General features: G+C 43.6%; 1 protein-coding gene across 2 annotated transcripts in view; it reads right to left on the reverse strand.

Moving 5' to 3' along the window:
* The window catches only part of FAM114A2 (family with sequence similarity 114 member A2), a 31303-nt gene that overhangs the window by 4713 nt on the left and 199 nt on the right, over positions 1-26391 (reverse strand). Inside the window, exons 2-13 of one of the 2 annotated variants that reach the window (XM_084839212.1) lie at positions 21098-21280; positions 17398-17497; positions 16889-16984; positions 12648-12760; positions 11240-11374; positions 10903-11061; positions 10304-10427; positions 5344-5423; positions 3688-3816; positions 3340-3479; positions 912-984; positions 115-168 (exon numbers count right to left, since the gene is read on the reverse strand). In XM_084839212.1, coding sequence (XP_084695338.1) covers positions 115-168; positions 912-984; positions 3340-3479; positions 3688-3816; positions 5344-5423; positions 10304-10427; positions 10903-11061; positions 11240-11374; positions 12648-12760; positions 16889-16984; positions 17398-17497; positions 21098-21172 — 1278 coding nt within the window. In that variant the 5' untranslated portion in view covers positions 21173-21280. Of the gene's footprint in view, positions 1-114; positions 169-911; positions 985-3339; positions 3480-3687; positions 3817-5343; positions 5424-10303; positions 10428-10902; positions 11062-11239; positions 11375-12647; positions 12761-16888; positions 16985-17397; positions 17498-21097; positions 21307-26391 lie in introns of both variants that reach the window. The other variant, XM_084839211.1, reaches the window with a different exon arrangement.

Here is a 26391-nt window from a genome sequence, read left to right on the forward strand (position 1 = left end):
TGTATAATTATCTCTGCACTTGCAGTCACCAGCCAGTCACTTCAGACAAAGTCACAGGCAGTAAAGATCCACTTCCCATCACTACCTAAAATTTGTAAGTCTATTACAACTGACCTCCAAAAATACTCCAGTGATTAAAGGGTTAAGGACATCTGCCTTCTCTTCCACCTATGAATAACAGAAATTTTAGGTTGCATTTTAAAATGGAGCACAAAGATGTCTTGAAAGGAATCTGACCTCCAGTCATAAAACTGATTTAATATAGTTCCATTGATTATAGTTGAGAATCCATCTCATACTTTTTGACCATGGAATTCTGAAGAAGCATTCCATGTCAAGAGCATGCTACATACACACTGGAGTCAGATCCTCAGTTGAGATGGGGGGGGGGGGTTAAAAAAGAAAGAAAATCAGCTGTAACACTGGAATGCCAACTTACATGTGAAAGAGAAAGAAAAGGACAATATGAACCAAAAGACTATTGAGGGAACTACTAGGGAAAAACTGTCTTGAGAATAATACCCATAATACGCAATCAGTGTGAGCTTCTAAAGGAGGTGTGGGGGAAACCTCACCAAGAAGGTACCTCTAAGCAGGTAAAGTGTAAAATGCTCAAGCCTAGTGGTCACTTCCCACAGATATGCCAAACATCAGCCTGCTAAAAAATACTTCTTTCCACTTTTCTGTTTAAATAGAAAACTCCAATAAGGGAAGAGAAAAGTGAAGTATAATATTATATTGATTGCTGAGGCCACAGGGGACCATAGGATGCCCTCCTTTAAAATAAACAAGTAAAAACAGAGCAATACACCAAGTAGCATAAAGGGAAGGCCACCTTTTCAGGTCATTGCAATACACTGCAGTTGTATCGTTGTTTTCACAAAACAAGCCTTTCAAACTTGACATCTTACCCCTGTAGCTGTTAAGCACATAGCAAAGTCTTTAGAAAGAGATGACAGTTCTTTACACAGGACAATAGTCATTCTAAAAAAGAACAAAGCATAGTAAATAAAATTTGTTAGAGAAATTTTCCTCCTTTTTTCAATGCTGTTCAGTAATTATTCATAAAAACAAAAGTGAGTTGTTGTAAAATTTATTTTTCTTTTGGTAAAAAGAAATTAAGGGAACAATCAACTGCAAGTTGACAAAAAGTATGTAAACAAAGGATAGGAATATCTTGAATAATTTGCATGTATTGTGCCCAGGATCACAGCCTTACCTCCCTCAGGGGGTCGACCCAAAGGTCACTTGCCCATCTCATCCACCCACCATTTGGGGTGAGGAGGAAAATAAAAGCCCCCAATGGGGCGAAAACATGTCCATGGCCCCTTTATGGAGCCTTGCGATCCCTCTGGAGCTATGAGCAAGCAGCAGAATGAACCATAGCCCAAGTCATCATGGCAATAGGGCCAAGGCTTCACCTGCAGGAAGTACTGGAAGCCTTATGAGAGACTGGGAAACTCTTGCAAGACTATGTTGGTCGCAGCACCATGTATGGCCAATGTAGATGGGAGGCCAAAGAGACAACAACTTAAGAAAACAAGGCTGGATAAGAGGAGAAAGAACCGGGTGCTTTTTAACACCCTTCCCCCTCATTGTCTGAGGTGAAGGGAAAGAAATCCAGAATGGTCAAAGGGAAAGCCAGGCCACAGTGTCTACACCTTCCCATTGCGCTAGGAGAAGCCCCCAGAGGCTACATACTCGATGAAATAAGTTCAAGATAGGTATTTCACACAGGTACCAATGTTCTCTTTACACACACAAATGGGTTTCTGAAACATTCGCATTTTCAAACTTTCTCCATTCAGGGAACCCCTTCCCCACCAACCGTTGCTCAGCTGCCACAGAAGCTCGGCACGCAGCAGAATATTCTGGGGAATGTTTTAAGGACAAATCTTTGACTCATGTGGCACACCGACTATGCCTCTTGGACCTCACCATTACCACATGTGAACTGAGGGGCAAATCAGACATTAAATGCAGACACATGTAACATTACTCCGTGTCCTTTTTTCATAACTGGAAAAGCTATATAGGTCTTCAGAGGGGCACCTGGGACCTGAAAAATGGCAGTGGCTGCTTGGACACTCCCCTGACCACCAGTCCTCTACTCCAAACTGTCCCCCGCCCTCCCAGGGGTGTTTACTTCTGCGTGGTTTCAATTATGTATTTGAACCCGGGGGGGGGGGGGGTATTGGAAAACCTGTTTCTGGAGGGGTAATCAGGAGCAGAAAAGGAAGTAGTGCTGGGTTTACTCAAGAAGAAAAGCAGTTGGGGTGGGGTGCGCTGGTGGGATTTTAGCAACCCACTCTGCAGATTGGGGGTGCTGAACTCCTTTCGGCCGAAGGGCTGAATTCCATTTTGGAGCAGCTCTCAGGAGGCCACGTTTCAGTGATGGGTAGAGCTGAAGGCAAACGGGGTGGGGCCAAACTACCAAAAATGCCAGCCTATTTTAGCTCAAAGCTCTTACTACCACCAGTAGCTAAGCCTTAGAAGAGGCATTTCAACCTTTCAGAATGGGAGAAAAACCATGCAAAAGCTGGGAAGCTACCAAACAACTGATGATCGGGGGAGAGGCAGGGGAGGACCAGGGGATGGGACAGGGTCATCTGCGGAACCCTGGTACTCCAGATTTGACCCACAGGACTATAAGGAAGGCTGAGCGCCGAAGAATTGATGCTTTCGAACTGTGGTGCTGGAGAAGACTCTGACGAGTCCCCTGGACTGCAAGGAGGTCAAATCAGTCCATCCTAAAGGAAATCAACCCTGAGTGCTCCTTGGAAGGACAGATACCGAAGCTGAAGCTCCAATATTTTGGCCACCTAATGCGAAGAGAAAACTCTCTGGAAAAGACCCTGATGCTGGGAAAGACTGAAGGCAAAAGGAGAAGGGGACGGCAGAGGATGAGATGGCTAGATAGCATCACCGATGCAATGAATATGAACTTGAGCACGCTCCGGGAGAGAGCGCAGGACAGGAAGGCCTGGCGTGCTATGGTCCATGGGGTCACGAAGAGTCGGACACGACTGAACGACTGAACAACAACCTGAGGTTCAACACCACTGCTGTAGATGGAAGTATTAAGCAGCCTGTGTCCAACCCTGCCCCACTGACTCCAACCCGGCCTTCTGCGCCAGATTGTCACCTCCAAGGCTGCATTTGACTGGGTGGGAAAAGGAGAATAGTGATCCATAATTAAGTGTCAGATATAGTATGGTTTAATATGTCCCCAGTTAATTTCAGAATTGGTAAGTGAAATTGCATAGCTGCATCAAAGCCAATAAGAATTATATAATCCTAACTGTACACGACAGAGTAGTCAGGAGTGATCGGTCTTACTGTGAAAGGGCTTTGGCTCGGTCTATAGCCAACACCTCTTCTTTCTGACCATGAAGAACCAATGCTGCAGTTTTGTGGAATACTTCAATGGAATAGGCTGTCAACTCAGCCAGGCTTCTGATTGCAAGTGTGTGAATATCCTGCAGAGGTTAGAAAAGAGATGTCAGTCTACTGGCTAAAAAAAAAAAGAAATCATCATATCAGTTTCCCATCCAATTCCATCCCAAAGGCTTCATGCAGAGATTAACTGCAAGGACAAAGCAATGTACTGCCAATTGCCAGCACAGATTATTTAAGCACATCCACAGTTAGGTTGCATTGCAACTTTCTTTTGGTTACAATTACTACCTCTACTGATTTTTTATCCTCTTGTTCAGCATCGCCTGAGCCTGCTTGCTGGTCTCCTTCGTTCGGCCTTTCCTCTTTTGCAGTTTGCACACTGAGACTTGTGGCCAATTCACGAGCAGAGTTCCTTGCCTGTCCAAGAGGAAGCAGAGAGACATCAGCACAAGACTGAAGTGATAGGGAGGATGCTCCCAGTCATGCGGTATATGGAAGACGTGCAAGTGCATTTGGAATAAAGGATACTGTACCCATTTGGTGAAGAGGACCAGAACTAGAGTCGGAAGCCTGCTGAACTTCACAATGATTTACAAAGAAGGCAGTTTCAGTGTATAAACCATTCTCTTCCCCTAGAGATTTGATCGAAGCCGGAGTGGAAATCTTTCAGAAGCAGTAAGCAGTAAGTAACACCAAGCAAAACCCATGCCCATGAGGACAGGGCAGGCAGGCAACTGTGTCCATATTGTCCCCATAGGACAATGAGGACTCCTCATTATGAAGAAGTAAAGGGGTGCTCTCTTGGGTACCAACCTGCTCCCTCCCCCTCATAACTCCAGCACATCGAAACTCAGGCCTGGTTCTTTTGACACAGCCCCATCACAGATTGTTGGTCATGCTGGAGTGGGATAGAATGTTGGAAAATAAGCTTGTACAACCGGGGCCTGCAATAAAATATTGCAGTGTATAGTGCTGCCTGGTCAGGATTCATGCCACACTATTCCATTACTCATTCCCCCAGTTTGCTGCCACCCTCTCCCAATAATCAGTGGCCAATGAGCACACTCAGTCTTAACTGGGCTGTTTTGGGGTTCCCACCCACTCCAGGGAGGGGGTTCCCTAAAGATGTTTTGTACTTCAGCAAACCTGGGAGTCCAAGGCTGCTGATGTCTCCCTCTCTCATGAGTGGGTGGCGCCGTTTTGGCTACATAACCTGCAGTCACGGCCTGAACACTGGAAATGGGGGGAAATTATTGGTTAGGAAATTGTTTATTTTCATTGGCCAAAGGAAAGCTGATGAGTAGTTGGGTGTCAGGGATTATTTATTCTCTGTGTGCATACACATATATGCACACATGCACTGTGAATTACTGTCGTTTGACCCAATGGGTTGGGCGACAACATTCAATACGTAAATCCCTTAACAACATTTCCCCCTTTAACAGCAAATAACATTATATGCAGTGCAATAAGAACTGGTCCATAAATAAGAGGCTTTTTAATCCTATTTGGAATACAGTGCCACTCAGTTGTTCTGCAAATAACTGCAAGAGAATGTAGGAACAATATTAAACTATTACTTTGAAGCAGAAGAAACCACCTCTAACTGGGGATTGCATTAAGTGTATTTACTAGAGATTGCATGCTTTCAAAATTTTACCATATAAAACCTATGAGGCGATAAGCCAGTATCTACAGACTCTCACTCTTTTGAAGAGCAGCAATAGAACATTAGCACAGAAAAAGCCTGAAGAATTTGCACTGTTAAAAGATAGGTTTACAATACCTGATGTCCCAAAATTTCTCTTGTTTTCATATACCATTAGTAGAGAAGTTCACCTAAAGAATGCCATCCCTCACATTTCAGGGCCTGAAGACACTGCAAGAACAACTCCAAAGACAACCCCAACAGCCAAAAAGAGGACAAAACAAAGGCTTACTCACTTGGGTCAGTTTGGCTGGCTTTGTAGAGACCCGTAGTTGTGAAAAGAGATCTGTTACTTCCTTTAAGAAGTCTTCCTCTTCTGAAAGCAACAGGAGACAGATGTTGAATGCTCTGTGTAATCATGCACCTAAAACCCTGGTCTTACTTCTGCGAATATCACACGAATAGTTGCAGAGCAATCACACACTTGCTTCTTTCTGTTCTTCATAAGAATATAGGAAGCAGCCTTACACTGAACAGTGGTGCAGCTACGGCTGGGCTTCAGAACCAAAGTGCAAGGCACCCCCATTCTCCCTGGCAAATTATGATGGGGCAAAGGCAATTGAGCAACATCAGCACCTTGGCCATCAAGGACATGCTGGGGCCCATCAGGGCAGACAGTGGTCACCATAGGATCCTTCCTTCCTTCCTTCCTTCCTTCCTTCCTTCCTTCCTTCCTTCCTTTTAATTTATAGTCCGGGGATAGCAGCCCAGGCAGTGACAGATGTTCATTTTATTATTTTTACTTAAAAATGCATTATCCTTCCCTACAGCAAAATGGTGCTTATTCCCAGTACACATGTCTAACACTGGAGCAGCAATGCAAGCTCCTTTGCATTCCTGCAGCCATGACGGTTCCGTGATTCAAATGAGTATAAAATGTGAAACTGCACATGGCCAGAGCATTTATTTTCTTTTTAAAAAAAAAATCTGATTTGGATGGCATGCTGTCTTTTTTTTTTTTTTTGCTCTCACATATAAAGAACAGAGAAGCAGTTGTAAAGCATGGAACGCATTGTGAGGGATGCGGGGGAAGGTAAATTTGAATTGTGTCTTCATGACTGAAAACACATGGCTTGTCTAAAAGGGACAAGAAGTCCAGGGTCTAAAGCTACTAAGCTGCTCCACTGATACAGACTATTTGGTCCACCTAGCTCTACTGTCCATACTGGCTGGCAGGATTTCAGGCAGGGTCATTCCCAGGCCTAACTAAAGAAACCAGAGATTGAATCTGGGACCTTTTGCACACAAAGCATGCGCTCTACCAACTGAGCTATGACCCCTGCCATCCCTCGTCCCAGCCGACTTCTGGCTCAGTCCTTACTAGCTCAGACAGCAAAAGAGTGACTTAGGAAGTATGCGGCTCCTGTTGCTACGCCTTGATTTAAAATGGCAGTGACAGCAGGTCAGACGGAAGTGAAGAGAGCATCACTCCCAACTTCTCCAGCGCAGGAGCAGCTTTGGTGGTGGCACTGCTGCCACCTAGCCCTTGGGGAGGTGTGGGGAAAGTATGGGTGTGCGGGTGGCCCGTCCACTACTGGCTGTCGGCACTGGATTGGTTGGCTCACCAAAAGAGCTGCCAAACTCTACTTTGTGGAGACCCTTCAAAACACCGTAGCTAAGAATACTGGAAACAGTAACAAATGTACCATCAGCTTTGAAACAGACAGTGCAAGCTTGGGCCCTTGTTTCACAAGTCTTAGGGGTGATCTGCAAGGTCTGAGAGTCCCTTGGCTCAGGCGGAGTTGGATGTAAGGGGTGGTGGCTGCCTACGTTGCTGGGTTGGCGTTCAGTCTGAGCAACCTTTTGTCCCTGCTTACGCTGCTGGGAGTTAGGGTATCCCCCTTCCTCCCTTCACATAGTGATGTAAAGGTGATCTTTAGAGTGGTGATCTGAAAGTGAGGGAATTACCATCCATCCCCTTGTCATGGCTGGATCACTTCCTATTGAGATTTAGACTCTTCACAGCCTTTCCCCTCTGCAAGGGTGAGGGACCCATTAAAATGGTCTGCCCTTGGAGGCTAATGGATTCCGATGGATTCCAGAGGTAGGGCTGGTGGTCCTGTAGAAGCCCTGGTTACCCTGCTGGGTGCAGAGATGACTAGGGCAGTTGACACGATCACTCTCAAGTGCCCTCTCCCTTTGGGCAGAATATACATCTGAGCTGAGGGCAATGAAGCAACAGGGAAGAAGGGGGGGTGCGGGTAGAAGGAGACTTGTGCTGAGTCCGACCAAACACACGTTAGAGCTCATTAACAAGCCTACTCTGTGGCAGTGAGGGTGGCAAGGAGGGAGTTATTTTCCACCAGCGTTGCATCTTCTCAGTGTCCTCCAGTGGAGCTTCTCCGAGTGGTTCATGGCCTTTTGCAATCTGGGCCAGGGAGAGAGATGGTGGAAAGCTTGGTAGCACACTGTGACGAGTTTGCACGACACTTTGAAGATAAAGATGCTCACATTCTTCATGTCTTGGACACAACAGTTAATGCAGTTCCATTAGTAGAGGTGTACAGAGCATCATTTGGTTCAGTGTTATTGGATGGGTTTCATTTGTTAAGGCTCCAGGATGTGGACAAGGTGCTTGGCTAAATCTGGTCGAACGCCTGTGTGCTTGATCCTTGCCCTTCAGGGCTTATTACATCTAATAAAATAATAAATAATAATAATAGAATAAGGAGGGGAAGTCCAGCTGGGTCCAGGAGGTTGTTAACTCCTCCTTGAGAGAGGGAGTGGTGCTGGCCACTTTAAAGGAGGCAGTTATTAGGCCACTCCTGAAAAAACCTAACTTGGACCCAGAAGATTTAACAACTATAGGCCAGTTACTAATACCGCCTTCCTAGGCAAGGAGCTTGAGCAGGTGATTGCCAGCCAACTCCAAGCACTCTTGAATGAAACCAATTATCTAGATCCATTTCAACTGGGCTTCAGGCCTGGTTTTGGAATGGAAACTGCCTTAGTCACCATGTGGGATGACCTTTGCCAGGAGAGGAACAAGGGACATGCAACCCTGTTGATTCTCTTGGACCTCTCCATGACTTTTTATACTATCAACCATGATATCCTTCTGGACAGGCTATCGGGGCTGGGAGTTGGAGGTACTGCACTGCAGGGTGGTTCCACTCCTACTTGGATGACCAATTCCAGAACGTGGTGCTGGGGTTATTGCTGCTGGGGGATTATTGCTCTTTCTCTTGGCAGTTATTCTATGGGGTGCCACAGGGCTCTATTTTATCACCCATGGTGTTCAACATCTACACAAAAGTGCTGGGGAAGGTTATCTGGAGATATGGACTGAGATATCACCAATACGCAGATGATATCCAGCTTTATGTCTCCTTTTCATCAAATCCAGGTGAGACAGTGGGAGTTCCGAACCAGTGGCTAGATGAGATAACGGACTGTAACGGAGCCAAGAACCTGAGACTCAATCCAGACAAGACAGAGGTACTGTTTAGCGGGTGGTTTGTCTGCCTAGCTAAGTGATGTTCAGCCTGTTCTGGAGAGGGGTGCACTTCCCCTAAAGGATCAGGTTCATAGTTTGGGGGTGCTCTTGGATCCAACATTGTCACTAGAGGCACAGGTGGACTTGGTGGCACGGAGCACCTTTTATCAGCTTAGGATGATATACAAACCATGCCCTTATCTGGACAGAGATAGCCTAGCTACAGTTATCCATGCTCTGATAACCTCTCATCTGGATTACTGCAGTGCACTATACCTGGGGCTGCCTTTGAAAACAGTCTGGAAACTTCAGCTGGTCCAAAACAGGGCAGCGAGATTCTTAACAGGGACTGGCCATTGTAATCATGTTATACCAGTACTTTTCCATCTGCGCTGGCTGGCAATAACACATTTCTACACCCAATTCAAAGTGCTGCTATTAACATTCAAAGCCATAAATGGCTTGGAGTCAGGTTACCTGAAGGATTGTCTCCTCCCATACACACCCACCCAGACCCTAAGATCATCTCCAGTGGTCCTTCTCCGGGAGCCCCCATCAAAGGAAGTGAGGTAGGCTGCTACTAAGAGGGCCTTTTCTATTGTGGCAACCCAGTTGTGCAGCAAGCTTTCCAGAGAGGCTCGCCTGGCGCCTACGTTGTGCTCTTTTCAGTGCCAGGCGAAGACCTTTTTATTTTCCCAGGCATTTCAGTTTTTCAGTTTCTGTTTTAAAACTGGTACTGTATTTTAAATCTTTGTGCTGCTGATAGATTCAAATCAGTTATTATTTTTATTTTTTATACTGTAATGGTAAATTTCATATTGTATTTTTATCAACTTGTATTTTATGGTTTTAATTGTTGTGAACCATCCAGAGAGCTTTGACTATTGCGCAGTATAGAAATGTAACAAATAAAAAATATCTCTTAGTTTTTAACATAAAATCTACCATAGTTGACTTTCTTCCACTGAAGAACTTGGAAGGCTCTTCTTCCTTTCAAGATAGGAATGCTGGATGGGACTCCCTTGTGGAGCTACCCAGTGCTTCTCTGTACAAGTCAGAGAACCCCCTGCTATTGTCCTCACTTTTCCATTCATGGACTGCATCATCATCCATTTAAGCTTAGATAACAGACTCACAGGTACTTCTAGAGACTCACGCAGTGGTCAACAAAGGGAAAGTAACCAAAGAACTGGACAAAGCCATGGGACCCCATGAGATATAGCGGCTGGATTGTTGGGCTTGGGTTAAGGAGACCAGAGCTCAAACTCCTGAGTGAACTCCCAGTTCATGGGTCACGTCAGATGAGTCACTCTCACTGAACCCTAACCTACTTCACAGGGTTGATGTGAAGAAGAAAAAAATAGGATAATACAATGTGCTCTACCCCTAAGCTTCTTGGAGGAAGGGTAGGACACAAATATAACAAAAAATGGAAGTTAAGAATACCAGTGACCAAGATGTTGATGGCATGATAATCTTGCCAAGACCATTCACCTGAAAAAGTCAGAAGTGCACAGAATACTCAATTAATGTCCTGTGCTGCCCTAGACTTCCCACAAAGATTTCAGAGAACCGGCCACTGTCAGAAACGGAATAATGGCTAGATGGACAGTTGATATGACTCACTAGGCCTGCTCTTATGATCAGTCTCCTGTCCTTCATGTGACACTGCAGCATACTTATCGCAGAACAAATTAACTTGCCATTCAATTATTTAGAGGTCTGCTTTTACTTTTTTAAGTTGGAATTCTCATAATTACCTCTCTTCTCATCCTCTTCATCGTCACAAAATTCCGCTAACGAAAATGCTTCTTTGAGCTGTTCCAACTCTGCCTTTATAGTATCTAACTCCTCTCCAGAGAGGGCACTTATAACTGACTTCACCTGATTGAAAGAAAGCCACAGAGAATTGTAAACCCAGTAGCAAAAAGAAATGCTTTGTAATTGATGTGAAAAGTAAGGCAGCAGCACTAATGACAGGCTGACTAGTGAAAGCAATTCTCTCTTTTGAGAAGGGGATCACAGCGTTAGCATGCCCTTTCTCTCTCTCCTCCATGAGGGAATAAGAGTATTAAAGTCGCCATACCTCACAACGTCATTGATTTTTATTTATTTTACTATCAAGGGCCTAGTTGGTCAGAGCAACAAAGACCGAGAAAGCTCTAATTTAAAACGAACTACACAAAGGCAAAAGAAACAGCGGGGAAAGGTAGGAGGTCGTTTTTCCGGCTTTTACCGGTTTTCATTTACTTGTGCTCGTGTGGAATCTATAAAAGGTCTCATCCCCCAGAGTTTATATAGATACCTATGCTTATTCCAATTCAACTGTTAAAAAAAGGAAATTGCTCAAGGCCATTACCTTTGATTCACTCTCTCTGGAAAGCATCTCTAAGGCTTCCAAATGAGAAAGACCCTGAAACTCATCAAAGAGTAGCCCATAATGAGCTTTCTTCTCTGTAGCCATGGAAACCTCAGTAGCTGTCCGCTGTTCTTCTCTCTCCTTTGCCTCTCGCAAGATCTACAAATGGAAAAGCTAACGCATTAGAACTCCTGCATAAAAAAAATAGACAAAGAGAAAGTTCATGTCTGGAATATTTGGCATTCTACTATGAACCATTCTATGGACGGTTCAATTGTTACTGAGAGCCCAGAAGAAACCGTTCTCGTTGTTATGGGAGCTTGAAGGGAACCAGTACCTGAGAAAGTGTGGAATTTCTGTTCATCAGACTTTTTGTTTTCTTAAATCCAGGGTCACCTTCAGCTATTACATTCATAGTCTTCTTACCAATGAATTCTAAGGCGTCCAAGCTTCCAGTAATAACAGTTTTTCCCTAGAAAACAGGTTTGCACATTTTAAGAAAGGGGAGTGGTGATTTGGCCTTGAAGGTATACACTTATTACAGAAACACGAGCACACGCTGGAAGCTCTCAGAGCCAAGTGTTCAAAGTGCAGGATGGGCTTTTATCACTATCTCCAGGAAGTAAGATATAGATAAAGGTTACGAGAAAGAGCACAGCTTTTATTCTAATGGTGGAACAATCCCAAGACTTTTTCAAAAGCATATCATTATATGCTGTAAGAAGCCAATAAACCTGAGTGTACTGTGTTTCTCATTTTGTATTAGGAACATGGCAAGGTCCGAGTTTAGTCTGGTTTCACATCAGAATAGGATAGGTAAAGAATGCTTTCCCAATGAACAGAAAAAGAAGGAGCCACTCCAGGAGAGGGGAATTTCCTGGCTAAAGAGAGTATGCTGGGCTGGGGAAAACCTATTGGGAAAAGAGGCATAAGCTAGTTCTGTGGGGGCCTCACATGTTTGGCCTGCCAAGAAGTACATATGACCGCCCCGCCTTGTTGGCTTTTGGGTAAATTCTAAAGACTCTGCATTTGGTTAATTACAGTATACTGTGCTTTAACTAAGGTTTTATCTGTTGCTGCTACCTCGTTTGTTAGATCTCATTTTTATTTTAATGATTTATGTACTGAATATTGTTTTTCGGATATGACTATGTATTTTGTATTTTAAAGTAAGTTATAATCCAGATCATGAGGGTTGTTATCCTGAGAAGGGTGAAATATATCTGAATACATCCAGAATACATCCTGAAATGCATTTATTAAATAACAACAACAACACTCAAAATACCTGGACATAAAGCTGCATTCTGAACCTGGTTATTACAAAGTTCAACAGCATCACCAACTCTTAGCAAAGTCCACAAACTACTAGACAACATGTCTTTTGCTACTGTATGCACATACTTTCAGGTGCTTTGACTCCACCCCAATTAAACATCAAATCTAGATTGAGGAATTCACAGTTTGGTGCCCAGCATTTAAAACACAGCAGGAAATCCTCTTCTATAAAGGAATGCCATCATACATTTCAAATTTCAGATCTAGACATGTCACATGTTTCTCACTCATAACCCACACCTCAGTTATTAATGGTCAAAAAATAGGACATGGGGCTCCATAGCTGAATGACCACTTGATGAACCATCATGTAGCAACTTCAGTATGAATAGAGAGCAAAACAAAGACTACCCAGGACTCAAAATAAAACAAGTCTGTGTTCACGTATTCCTTTCAGTCTCACTCACTGTGCTCTGAACAGCAGCCGAGATGGTAGAAAACATTCCAAAGGCACCACTAATAGATGAGGGGTTTTCAATTTCTCCTTTGCCATCGTTGCCTTCTTCAAAGTTTTGGCTTTCTGAAATGAAGGGGGCAATGTAATTTAAGTGTTATAAAATGTCAGCTTTCCAACCAAAACTTTCCATTGTAAACAGAAACTGGATGCCATGTGGTTTAAAATGTGCAGCTTAGAGCTATACTCTATAGTGTTCCAAGTTGCCCTGGGAGCTGCTGTTTCAAACAAGTCCAAATCCCCTTTGAGCACATAAATGAGTATTATTTTATTTCTAAGATGTTTTAGTTGCCCTATAGTTAATGCCTCTTGACATACAAATAAAATCCATGTGTCAAACCAAAACATCACAACCAATTAAAAACAATCAGTTAAAACAGTAATGAAAAGTAGAAGAGACTAAAACTGACATCAGAAAAAGATCTGGAAAAATATAATGGAGATAAAACTACTTAAAAATACAACATAGCAGCAGAAACATATTGAGGATTAAAAGGCCTGAGAGTATTCCATTGTTGTTGTTCAGTCGTTCAGTCGTGTCCGACTCTTCGTGACCCCATGGACCATAGCACGCCAGGCCTTCCTGTCCTGCGCTCTCTCCCGGAGTGTGCTCAAGTTCATATTCATTGCATCCGTGATGCTATCTAGCCATCTCATCCTCTGCCGTCCCCTTCTCCTTTGGCCTTCAGTCTTTCCCAGCATCAGGGTCTTTTCCAGGGAGTTTTCTCTTCGCATTAGGTGGCCAAAATATTGGAGCTTCAGCTTCATTATCTGTCCTTCCAATGAGCACTCAGGGTTGATTTCCTTTAGGATGGACTGATTTGACCTCCTTGCAGTCCAGGGGACTCGTAAGAGTCTTCTCCAGCACCACAGTTCGAAAGCATCAATTCTTCGGCGCTCAGCCTTCCTTATAGTCCAGCTCTCACAGCCATACATTACTACTGGGAAAACCATAGCTTTGATTAGACGGACCTTTGTCAGCAAGGTGATGTCTCTGCTTCTTACTATGCTGTCTAGGTTGGCCATAGCTTTCCTCCCAAGGAGCAAGCGTCTTTTAATTTCATGGCTACAGTCACCGTCTGCGGTGATCTTGGAGCCCAAGAAAGTAAAATCTGTCACTGCTTCCATTTCTTCCCCTTCTATATGCCAGGAAGTGATGGGGCCAGATGCCATGATCTTAGTTTTTTTAATGTTGAGTTTCAAACCAGCTTTTGCACTCTCCTCTTTCACCCTCAACAAGAGGCTCTTTAGATCCTCTTCGCTTTCTGCCATTAGGGTGGTATCGTCTGCATATCGGAGGTTGTTGATAATTCTACCAGCAATCTTAATTCCGACCTGTGATTCATCCAACCCGGCATTTCTCATGATGTACTCTGCATATAAGTTAAATAAGCAGGGTGACAATATGCAGCCTTGTCGTACTCCTTTCCCTATTTTGAACCACTCGGTTGTTCCATGTCTGGTTCTGACTGTTGCTTCTTGACCCTCGTACAGGTTTCTCAGGAGACAGGTAAGGTGGTCTGGTACTCCCATCACTTTCAGAATTTGCCACAGTTTGTTGTGATCCACACAATCAAAGGCTTTAGCGTAGTCAATGAAGCAGAAATAGACGTTTTTCTGGAATTCTCTTGCTTTCTCCATGATGCAGCGAATGTTGGCGATTTGATCTCTAGTTCCTCTGCCTCTTCTAAACCCAGCTTGTACTTCTGGTAGTTCTCGGTTCGCATACTGCTGAAGCCTAGCTTGTAGGATTTTGAGCATCACCTTGCTGGCATGTGAAATGAGCGCAATTGTGCGGTAGTTTGAACACTCTTTGGCGTTGCCCTTCTTTGGAATTGGAATGTAAACTGACCTTTTCCAGTCTTGTGGCCACTGTTGAGTGTTCCAGATTTGTTGGCATATTGAATGCAGCACTTTAACAGCATCATCTTTTAGGATTTTAAATAGCTCGGCTGGAATACTGTCATCTCCGCTAGCTTTGTTGTTACTAATGCTTCCTAAGGCCCACTTGACTTCACTCTCTAGGATGTCCGGCTCAAGTTCAGTGACCGCACTATCATGGCTATCAGGGACATTCAGATCTTTCCTGTATAGTTCTTCTGTGTATTCTTGCCACCTCTTCTTAATCTCATCTGCTTCTGTTAGGTCCCTGCCTTCTTTGTCCTTTATCATGCCCGTCTTTGCACAAAACGTTCCCTTGAGATCTCTGATTTTCTTGAAGAGATCTCTAGTCTTTCCCATTCTGTTGTTTTCCTCGATTTCTTTGCATTGTTCATTTAAGAAGGCCTTCTTGTCTCTCCTTGCTATTCTCTGGAACTCTGCATTCAGTTGGGTATATCTTCCCCTTTCTCCCTTGCTTTTCACTTCCCTTCTTTCCTCAGCTACTTGTAATGCCTCATCGGACAGCCACTTTGCTTTCTTGCATTTCTTTTTCTTTGGGATGGATTTCGTTGCTGCCTCCTGAACAATGTTACGGACCTCCGTCCATAGTTCTTCAGGCACTCTGTCTATCAGGTCTAATCCCTTAAATCTATTCCTCACCTCCACTGTATATTCATCAGGGATATGATTTAGGTCATACCTGAACGGTTTAGTGGTTTTCCCGACGTTCTTCAATTTAAGCCAAAATTTTGCAAGAAGCAGCTCATGATCTGAGCCACAGTCAGCTCCAGGTCTTGTTTTTACTGACTGTATGGAGCTTCTCCATCTTTGGCTGCAAAGGACATAATCAATCTGATTTCGATATTGACCATCTGGTGACGTCCATGTGTAGAGTCGCCTCTTGTGCTGTTGGAAAAGAGTGTTTGCTATGATCAACATGTTCTCTCGGCAAAACTCTATTAGCTTTTGTCCTGCTTCATTTTGTACACCAAGGCCATGCCTGCCTGTTATCCCGGTGATTTCTTGACTTCCTACTTTAGCATTCCAATCCCCTATGATGAAGAGGACATCTTTTTTTGGTGTTAGTTCTAGAAGGCGTTGTAGGTCTTCATAGAACCGATCAACCTCAGCTTCTTCGGCCTCAGTGGTTGGGGCATAGACTTGAATTACTGTGATGTTGAATGGTTTGCCTTGGATTCGTACTGAGATCATTCTATCATTTTTAAGATTGTACCCCAGTACTGCTTTTCCCACCCTTTTGTTGACTATGAGTGCTACTCCATTTCTTCTAAGGGATTCTTGCCCACAATAGTAGATATGATGGTCACCTGAATTAAATTCGCCCATGCCTGTCCATTTTAGTTCACTGATTCCCAAGATGTCGATGTTCAATCTTGCCATCTCATGTTTGACCACCTCCAGCTTACTTTGATTCATTGATCTTACATTCCAGGTTCCTAAACAATATTGTTCTTTACAGCATCGGATTTTCTTTTCACCACCAGACACATCCACAGCTGAGTGTCCTTTCGGCTTTGGCCCAGCCGCTTCACTCCTTCTGGCGCTACTTGGAAATACCCTCTGCTCTTCCCCAGTAGCATATTGGACACCTTCCAACCTGAGGGGCTCATCTTCCGGCGTCATCTCTTTTAGCCTTGTGATACGTTCCATGGGGTTTTCCATGGGGTTTTCCATGGAGTATTCCATACCTACTACTGAAAAGGCCTGCTCCTGAGTAGCCACGCACTGTAATCCCCCCACCACACACACACACACTCCCCATTGCAAGGGCACTCAGAGCATTTCCTCCAATAGCTATCTCAGGGCTGGGTAGGAATATAACAGGGCATTTTTCTGGATCCCTTCCACTGTAACCAACTAGTGGCACAGCCAAAAACTCTATAGAGATCTGTATTCTCATCTGTATTGGCACCAATAGCCATTGGCAGCACAGAGCAGAGGCTGTCCATGTGCAGAGACACCCCCTACCCCAAGCCACACAGCAGGAGCCAGTGCGGGTTTCCATGCATGCATGAGCCTCATTGCCGGGTCAGGGCAACAGTGTGTTTTGCAGCGGCCATTCTTCTGGAAGAGCGATGTGTATGAATCTCAGATAAGAGGAGGAGGCAGGAGCAACACTTATGAGAAGACTCACAGTTTCTAAGTAACGCAATGACAGTGGGACGGCCAGCTTCTCTGGCAATATACAACAGATTCCCCCGAGTAAGAAGTAATACTGTTAACACAGCGCCATCCTCCACAGTACCACGGGTGGCCAACTTCAAGTTGCTTTTATCTTTAATAAGAACTGACCTTCCATAGCATCTTTGGTCTCAGAAGAAAATCCACTAGGGCTAGGGATCCCAAGGGACGTCTCTGCTTTCTCAATGACATTTGAGATTCCATGACCTAAAGAAAGCAGGGATATTGCTTTAGTCCTAAGGAAAAATGAATTACTCCACCAAGCAAAAAGAGGCCAAGTCAATACAGTGGAGCTACTTGAGGCTGTATGCTGAATTTGGAAAATGTACAAATAAACCTACAAGCCCAGGCCAGCCATTAGCTTAATATTCATTTTACATAAAATGTCTCTCTCTTTCCCCTCATTTTGTAAGAGTCTGTAAACTGTCTACGTGTGTTTATACCACATTTTTAAACTATTTGTTAATCAGTCCGATACTTTTTCTTTTGTATTTTTCTTAAAGCATTCTGCATTTGTCACTGTTCAGTTTTAAAAGCAAAAAAAGAAGCAATCTTGAGTAGAGAGTTTATTTCATTTGGATTGCAAGATCTATTACATAGATAGGTTTAGCAAGCCTTACCTACAGTAGCCACTGTAGCAGAAGCAGTTGAGAGGAAAGATTTTCCCCAGCTTCCCCAGTACCCCCATCCTGTTTGTAATTCCTCAATGAAACCGGAGGCCTTTTAAGAGAAAAAGAAAAGGAAGTGACTAACCTCTCCGTGACAACCCTGAGATTTGATGCCCTCATTTACTAAAGGGGCAATCCTACATGTGTTTAGACAAAAAAAGTCCTACAACTCCCAGCATTCCCCAACCAGCCACGCTAGGAGTTATAAGACTTCTGTCTGTCTAAACATGCATACGATTGCACCCTAAAACTCAACCACGAGAATCAAGATAGAAATATTTATTTATTTTATTTATTACATTTATATCCCGCCTTTTTTCCTCCAAGGAACTCAAGGTGGCTTACATTATCCTCCTCCTCCTCCATTTTATCCTCACAACAACAACCCTGTGAGGTAGGTTGGGCTGAGAGTATGTGACTGGCCCAAAGTCACCCAATGAGCTTCCATGGACGAGTGGGGACTAGAACCCGGATCTCCCGACTCCCAGTCCAGCACTCTAGCCACCACACCATGCTGGCTCTCAAATAAAAAGAATATATTTCTAATCCTATCTTATAATTGTTTAACGCTATGTTATTCCTATTTATTGCATTTATATCCTGCCTTTTTTCCTCTTGCAAGGAACTATTTTAATATATTATAATATTATACTGCCTTGGGTGCTTAGCATGGAAAGAGTGGATAAAAATTGAAATAATAAATCAAATTATAATATAGGAAATGAAAACCAAAATTATAACATAGGAACCAAACCATACAATCATATTTGTTTACACACAAAAAAGACCGCATATAACCGTCAAATTGATCATTACAGTATGCTATAAGTTAATTCCATTTTCAACTATTCTGTTTGGGTACAGCTCTTCTCTTGTTTCCTTATGTGTCAATTTGCTTAAGAATGCCACATTCCAAATATATCTATACCAGCCAATATACAGTGGGGGTATTGGAGAGTTCTGATATAAAGCAGCACATATTTTTGTAGTTATTAAACTAACAGTCACTACCAAGTAATCACTTGAAACAGTATTCTTTAAATATCCAAAAGAATTGAGAACTATTTTTAAAAATCAAACGGGATTTTGTAACACATTATTTTTTCAGTTATTCCTGAAATCTGATTCAAGAAAGACACAGAGGATGGCTATATAGAAATGATCACTTTAACTGCAACATCAGTAAGACAAAAAATCAAAATAAAACGTATTAAGAACAGATTTGAGCACAAACAAGGTGCTATTTTACCGCTATTCGAAAACATTCGGACTCACAGCTTTGAGTCTCCAGGGAGGACCAAGTGCTATCTCTGGGCAGTATCCAATGGGACACTACACCCCTGCCAATTCAGTTCCACAAGTGGTCCTTTCCTGCCAATTCCATTGTGCTACACTAGTTTCTGGATTAGGACAGGTCAACGGGACTCCCTCATTTGAGCTCCACTGACCTGCCCCATTCCAGAAACAAGCATTTCCACTTGCTCCCAGAGGCACTAAATCTCCACTGTGCAAGCAGTGGGTACCGCTTAGGGAATGGAATCACAGTGTGGGTAGTGCCCCGTTGGATGCTACTGCCTTCTGTGGGGCAGACACAAAGACCGCCTCTTTACAAGCCCTTGCTGTTTGGGTTTTATCACTGACTGTGTGCCACAATTTCTGCCAGACGTTGCTCAAAGTGATATACACAAATTAAAAGCATAACATGGATAGAAGAGTGATGGGCTTAGCAGACAGATAGCAAAGTTAAGACAGTGCACAATGGAACACATTGACCCGGTTCGCATGTAATGGCGGCAAATACTGTTCTGCGGCCATTATGAATGTTCAACCACCAACTGGGCCAATCAGGGGTTGCTATGTGATGTCCGAACCTGGACACTATAGGTTAATTGAGGGTTAAACAACCCACAGTTAACCTACAATTAGTAATTAGGTTAAGATTAACCTATAGTGTCGGGATCTAGATGTCATGTAGCAACCCCTGATTGGAGGTTGAATATTAAAAAAGGCTGTGGAACATGTCCAGCACATGCGGTGGCAAATCATGGGTTAATTATCTCATCATTTGCTGCCCTTGTGTGTGAGCAGGCCCGAAGTGTGCTACCACCAAATGAGGTGAGGTGGTTGGCTGCTAAGACAAGGGCCTTTTCAGTGATGACACCCCAGTTGTGGAATAAGCTTCCCAGAGAGGCTTGCCTGGTGCCTACATTGTGCTCTTTTTGGAGCTAGGTGAAAACCTTATTTCCCCAGGTGGTTTAGTCCTTCAGTTTTGTTTTTTAATGTGCTGTTGTGTTTTTCGATCTTTACACTGCTGCTAGCTTTTACTGTGGTTATATTGTTTTAATCTTCTATAGGTTTTATATTTTATCACATGGCATTTTGGGGGTTTCTCTTTCGTGAACTGCCCAGAGAGCTTTGGCTATTAAGCAGTATAGAAACATAGTAAATAAAAATAAATAAATAAACACACACACTCAAAGGAAGGTAGGTAGAGTAGAGATTTTATGGTGCAGCAACATCAAATGCGAGAAAGCATTTTCAGGCTGCAATCATATACACATACATACACAGAAGTTAGTCACTTCTGTGATACTTCTGAGAAGACATGTACAGGAGTGCACTGTTAAGGTAGGTAGTATCCACATTTTTAAGTCTTTTTAGGTGAAAGCAAGTGCTTTGAAATGCACAAGGAAGATAATGGTGAACCCCTGGAGCACAGATGTACGTATTCTCAGTGTTCCACTTCCAACAGAGTTGGATGAGGGTGTTCTGCACTAGCTGGTATCTTCAGGACCATCTTTAAAACAGCTCCACTTAGAGCATATTGCAGCAACAGTATACATGCTGCATTTTCCAGCTCTTGCTCTTTCTGAGTACAGAAGACAATGTCCATCCAAAATGATGTAGGTCACCGAACAGATTATGCGAGCAGTTCCCATTCAGTGGACTGGATATGTAACTGCTCGTTCAGGCCAGGAAACAAAGCACTGCCCACCCACCATGGTTCAGCTGATGTTTCCTCAAACATGAATGCAGACCGTTCCAAACAAAGAACTGGCCACCTCTGGAGCACAGCCAAAATGAGTTCTGTCCTCTGCCCCAGAAAGAGGGGTTGCCTTGTGAGGGTTCTCACTGAAAAGCAGGATATACGTTTATTAAATAAATAAAATCAACAATGCAATACGCGACAAATGCTAAGTCACTGCTGCTATTCTTTTCAGATTCCTCAGAGTACTCAATTTGTGTTAACCTTTATAGACTTCTAGAGTTCCAAGAAATCAAACAAGCAAGCACTAGCTTCCTTTTTTTTTTTTACATAAGTATCCAGCAGGAGGCAGCAGCCATGCTCTCCACAGCTGTATCCCCACCACGTTTACATGGAGAAAGTTGCCTGGTTTGACTCTTGCTTCTCCACGACTCAAATAGGTCCACGATTAGGAATATTAGTGGTGCATTATATGTTTCCATGTACAGAATAGTTGTACAACACAGATATACCTGGATCTTACAGTTCCATGATGGTATGTCAAATATCGCTACATTTAAAGGGACTTTCTCAGTCTCCAAGCCTTGCTATGAAGGGTACAATGATGAAGGTGTGAACACTGGGAGGTAAGCTACAATGTACTGATGACAGGTTTAGCACAAATACCTGTACATTCTGGCCCAGTGGCTCTGGCGAAATAGTGGGCTCAGTGGTTTTGGCTTCAGGTCTTTTCCGTGTCATAGCCACAGGCTCAGCTTCTACTCCATTAGTCTCAGTTGGTACAGCCTCCTCTGTCTTCTGATCATTTTCTTCGGGTTCACATGTATCTTCTTTCAAGGGTTCACTATCCTTTTGGGACATGACCAGAGCATATCCTAGATTTATTTAAAAAATTGTTAAAATGCAGCCTAAGCCCATATAGTTCCAGGCTTATATCCCTACAGTTCCAAGAATAACTGGGTTTAGAATCGATTAGATAGAGTGCTATTTTAATTAACCTTGGAAACACAAATAGCAGACATTTTAAGACGATATCTAGCCATTATTTTAATTCCCCTGGGAACGTCTCATGGTGTTACTGAGCCCTTCTGAATTCATCACTCCCAACTACCTCTCTATCCACATTTAGCCAGCATGCAGGGCGATAATAATGGTATAACTTTTGCTCAGTGTACACATATATTAATAATCAGAGTGGCTTTGAAATTGATTGCAAAGCAATTAGATAAAGTAACAGCATGTTAATTGTGCATTTATGGCAGATGTGTTTTTATCACAACACAAATAATCTCAAAGGAAACATAAATAAAACCATCCATTATGGCATCCATATGGCAGTGATTCCTGAACTCTGTGATGCAAAAGCCGAAGAGCACCATGAAAAGCCTGGGACCTTAATGTGGTGCCCATGCATACCTCCCTTGGTGGGCACCAGGCTCCCTGCCTGTCCTAAATTTTGTTTTGTTTTTTAATTATTTAACTGAGAAGCCGGCATGCTGCAAAGCGAAAGCACCAGCCTCTAGTGTCATCTTTATTTCCTAGAATGCTATTAGGCCCCAAAGGCACTCTTAGAAAATAAAAATGGTGGGCGGCTGCAGCCTGCACTTTGTTCTTAAGCATGCCCAGCTACGGAGAAAAAAGATAAAGGAAAACTGGGGGTGCCAGCGAGTGAGGTGTGTGTTTTGCCTAGGTTTTTGGTGTGTGTGTGTGGGGGGGGGTTGTTTCTTTGTTTTGGTATGGTGTGCGTGTCCTGGTTTCTTTGGGTGTGGTGTGAGTTTTACCTGGGTTGTATGTGTGTGTGTTTTGCATAGGGGTTTTTTTGGTGTGGGTGTTTCTCTGAGTATCACCAGTTTGCCTTTTATGAAATGGATATATTGTGCTTTGTAAGGGCAAATATGAGATTTGGCATTTGTGACTCAGACTCAGACCCCCCACCTCTGCCTTGTACTCAGTTTCTTGGTCAAGCTACTTATCCCTGAGCCTCCTCAGTACGTTTTCTGTGAAATGGGTGTTGGAGCAAAAACTGATGAGTTCAAAAGAGTGGTTTTGTTTTGGAACTTAGATTCCACCTCTGCCTTGTACTTAGGTTCTTGGGCAAGTTACTTTTCTTTTAGCCTCACCAGTTTGCCTTCTGGTTACTGGGTGTTTTGTGACTGGACACGGCCACCATGGTAGTCATTTTGTGAGACTGCACACAACACTCTAAAAATTCCAAATGCGCCCTCTGGCCCCAAAAGGTTGGGGACTCCTGTGTTAAGCCATGCTGGATGCATCTTCTGGCCCTCACTTTGACCCTGGAGGCCCAGGTACAGCTATGGCTAAAGATGCCTTTGCCCAGTTTAGGCTGCTGCATCAGCTATGCCCATTTTTGGAGAAGGCAGACCTGGCCATGATATATGCCTTAGTTACATCATGGCTGGGCCTCTACAATGCACTGTACATGGGGCTGCCTTTGAAAAGTGCCAGAAGCTTCAGGGAGCAGCAGCCAGTTTAACTGGAGCAGGGTGCAGGAAGCACGACATCCCATTGTTGAAACAACTGCATTGTCTCCCTATTTGTTTCCAGAACCAAGTTAAAGTGCTCATTATGACCTCTAAAGCCCTGTACAGTTTAGGCCCAGAGTATCTGACAGGCTACCTTTTTCCATATGGGACTGCCTGCTTATTAAGATCACCTAAGGAAGCCTTCATATTGGTTCGTTTGTTTGAAATAAGGCTTTGCCTTTTGCTGCATCCAGATTTTAGTTGTTCCTACATAGGGAGGTTTATCTTTCCCCCTCCTGGTTGGCCTTCCACTATTTTTAAATTGTTATATTGTTGGCATCATTACATGAGTTTTCTGGAAGTCTGAACTGGAAAATTTTCCAATGAACATCAGGCTAATTTGCTTAGGGTCGTTTCCATTGGAAAATGTTGTTTGCACTGGAAAATGTTCTGTCTGCATCGGAAAATCCCTAGAGAGTGATCTAATTTAGCATGTTTACTAAATACAAGTAAAATAAACAACGAAGCTAAATAAGTACTCCATGTTAATTTTTTGTCCTATACTCCATAACCTGGAATGTTTGAGGGGAGAAATTAAAGCACGCTTAATGTGATTAAAATGTTTTATTATGCAGACATATTTACTGGAATCCTTGTAAAAAAAATTAAAGACAATAGCATGTTTAAATGAAAGAAAGAAGCAAAGGTACTGAAAACTGTTGATACTTGGTGCCCTCCAGATATGTTGGACTACAACCCCCAACATCCTTCAGCCAGCATGGCTGGCTGGGGATGCTGAGAGCTGTAGTCCAACACATCTGGAGAGCATCAGGTTGGGGAAGGCTGCACTAATTTATTTTAGCCCCAAAGAAATGTGCATGATATGCTGACAACCACTCATCTAGTTCAAGAGAATTCAACTCTTTTCCACCAAGGTTGTTGGGGCACCTCCAGTTTGGCTGTCACTACTTATTAGTTCCATTTCACGCTGAGACAGATATGTATTTTAATGACATATATGTATTCTCGCACATACTTGCTACTAGGGATAATCACCTGAAAAACGTTAGTTACAACTCTGAAACTGCCAGCCTTGCATAGCCTTGTATTTGCAATTGGCATCCTTTCATTGTTTCTCATGAACTTATGAAATGGAAAATTTCCCATGAAAAAATAAAAGACTGGAAAATTTTCTGCCCCACATCACTGACTAGCATGTATTGCTGTTTGTTCCGCCTTTATTGCATTTTATCCTTCTTGTAAGCCACTTTGAACTATATGAGGAAAGGAAGGCTATAAATGTTTTCAATAAATAAAGAGTAAATCTACTACTCTATGACCCTTGGAGCATCAAGGCCCTGTGCAGCTTTGATCCTTCCTTTCCATGCCAGTATGTGAGGAGTAACATCATCCCAAGGGACAGCCACACCAAGATTCCCTGATGTGACCCATGCTACACATGGCAAGCATGGGGGAATGCCAGCATTGCCCACTCACCATCAGAAGCAACACCTAGAAGCAATATTAGTGGTGCTATATTGCCACTGAAGGAAGATGCCAGCTCACTGCTCTGATCAAGACGATGGGCCTGCTCGCATGATCACGGAGGGGAAAATAACCCATGGTGGCTTATTTCCCCTGCCGCACATGCCGGTTGTGTGCTGGGGGGATCTGCATAATTATCTCTGCAAGCATGGCTTGCCATGTTATGTGAAGCTGGCAAGCGTGGCTTGTTGCTGTGGTTAACAAGCTACTCCAGAACCCCACAACAACCACCGTGGCTTATTTCCCCCCTGTGATTGTGCAAACCTGGCCAACGTCTGTGTATCTTTTTGAGTCCTAAGAATGAGGTGTCCCCCAAGTTTATTCCAGAAAAATATCGTGCCTCCAGAATACTAAAGGTCTGGGAAAACCTTAGTCTACAGAAGCACTGTCAATGGACTGAGGCTTTCATGTGGAATTCATTAATGAGATTCCCCCACCACCACACCAGTTTGCATGCTCTATGCTTGAGGACATATCTGTATGGGAAAAGGTGCGGAGGAGAAGGATGCTAACTACAGTTGTCATACAAATGGAGTTCCACTTACTGTGGTTTTGATATGGTGAGTATTGTTGCCATAACCTTTCACACGCACAAGCTTGTGGAACTCTGTTCCAATTGAAATCCACCAGGTCCCATCATTCCAGGCCTTCAAGCAGGTCCGAAAGACTTACCTTTCATCTTAGCCTATAACTGAGCTAGTTTGTTGGGTGTTGTTGCGTAGACAGTGCTGCTATCTGGTTTTGTCACGTTTTGATTTTTTTTAATCATTTTACAATTGTTTTATTGTGTTTTCAGTTTTGAGTTTTGTCAACCACCTTGAGAGGGCTTCCCCCTGAAAGGCGGCCTATAAATCTCTTTAAAATAATAATAAACATTTACTTCATGGTGCCTTTTGCAGCCAGCATTCAGGGATCAGCTTAGAATATACTTTTTTTTCTTCTATTAAAATCTGGGATAACAAATGAACCTGACTGCCCCTCAACTGTCCCTTACTTTTCTTCTGTCTTTCCTTCCAGCACTCCTACCTGGCAGAAAACACCACAGCTATCCCATTTCCCAGACCTTTGCTCTTCCATTGTAATCTCACTTATCCAAGTGATCTTTCAGCCTACGGTTACTGTTTAATGTTATTGCATGGCATCGGTGTGCTGTTCACTGGGGAAAACATTGGAGAGATGCACTCTCGGCTCAGAGAACTTACAGAGAGAAGGTGGAGGGAGAAGAAATTGCCCAATGCATGGGGGGGGGGGGTGAGCTTCTAGTGAAGTGACTATTAAAATACTACTTTTAAAGAAGTATACAACTAGGGTTTCGATAAACTCCAGTACTCTGAATCCAGATCTGTGCCTCCTTTCTTCCCATACTCAATGACTGTACTCCTGGATAAACACCAGTTTAGTTTATCCAGGAGTACAGTCATTGAGTATGGGAAGAAAGGAGACACAGATCTGGATTCAGAGTACTAGAGTTCTGTCCAAGTTTAAATACCAGGCCAAGTTGGGCTACGGCTGCCAACGGACCAACATGCTACTTTCCCCGTAATAAGAAACATCCATTGCGGCTGCGTTTTATAGAGCAGCTTGAGGGCGGCGGGAGGGAGAGACCAAGACCTAAATGCAAGAGCCATCTGGAGATCCGTAAACGGGGGCAGCGACTGACTAGTACCCGCGCTCTCCGCTGCTCCCTCCCATTAGATGCTCAGTCAGTGCCCCAGTTCACAGCCTCCAGAGCAGGGCAGCCTGGGTGGGGCACCGGGGATGCACCTCAACAGAGCGACTGACCATCCTGAAAGGGAGGCTGTAACCCACCCCTTGGCATACATTGTAACTTTGGAGGCGGGGGTGACACGCGCACCCCATGTTCTGAAGATTTTGAGCAACTATCACTGTCCAGAGCAATGAAGCACAAACAGAAAAAGTAGCAGGAGTGTA

The sequence above is a fragment of the Heloderma suspectum genome, chromosome 2 (assembly GCF_057233095.1).
Source record: "Heloderma suspectum isolate Gila_16-S chromosome 2, 16-S_ref, whole genome shotgun sequence".
NCBI lineage: Eukaryota > Metazoa > Chordata > Lepidosauria > Squamata > Helodermatidae > Heloderma > Heloderma suspectum.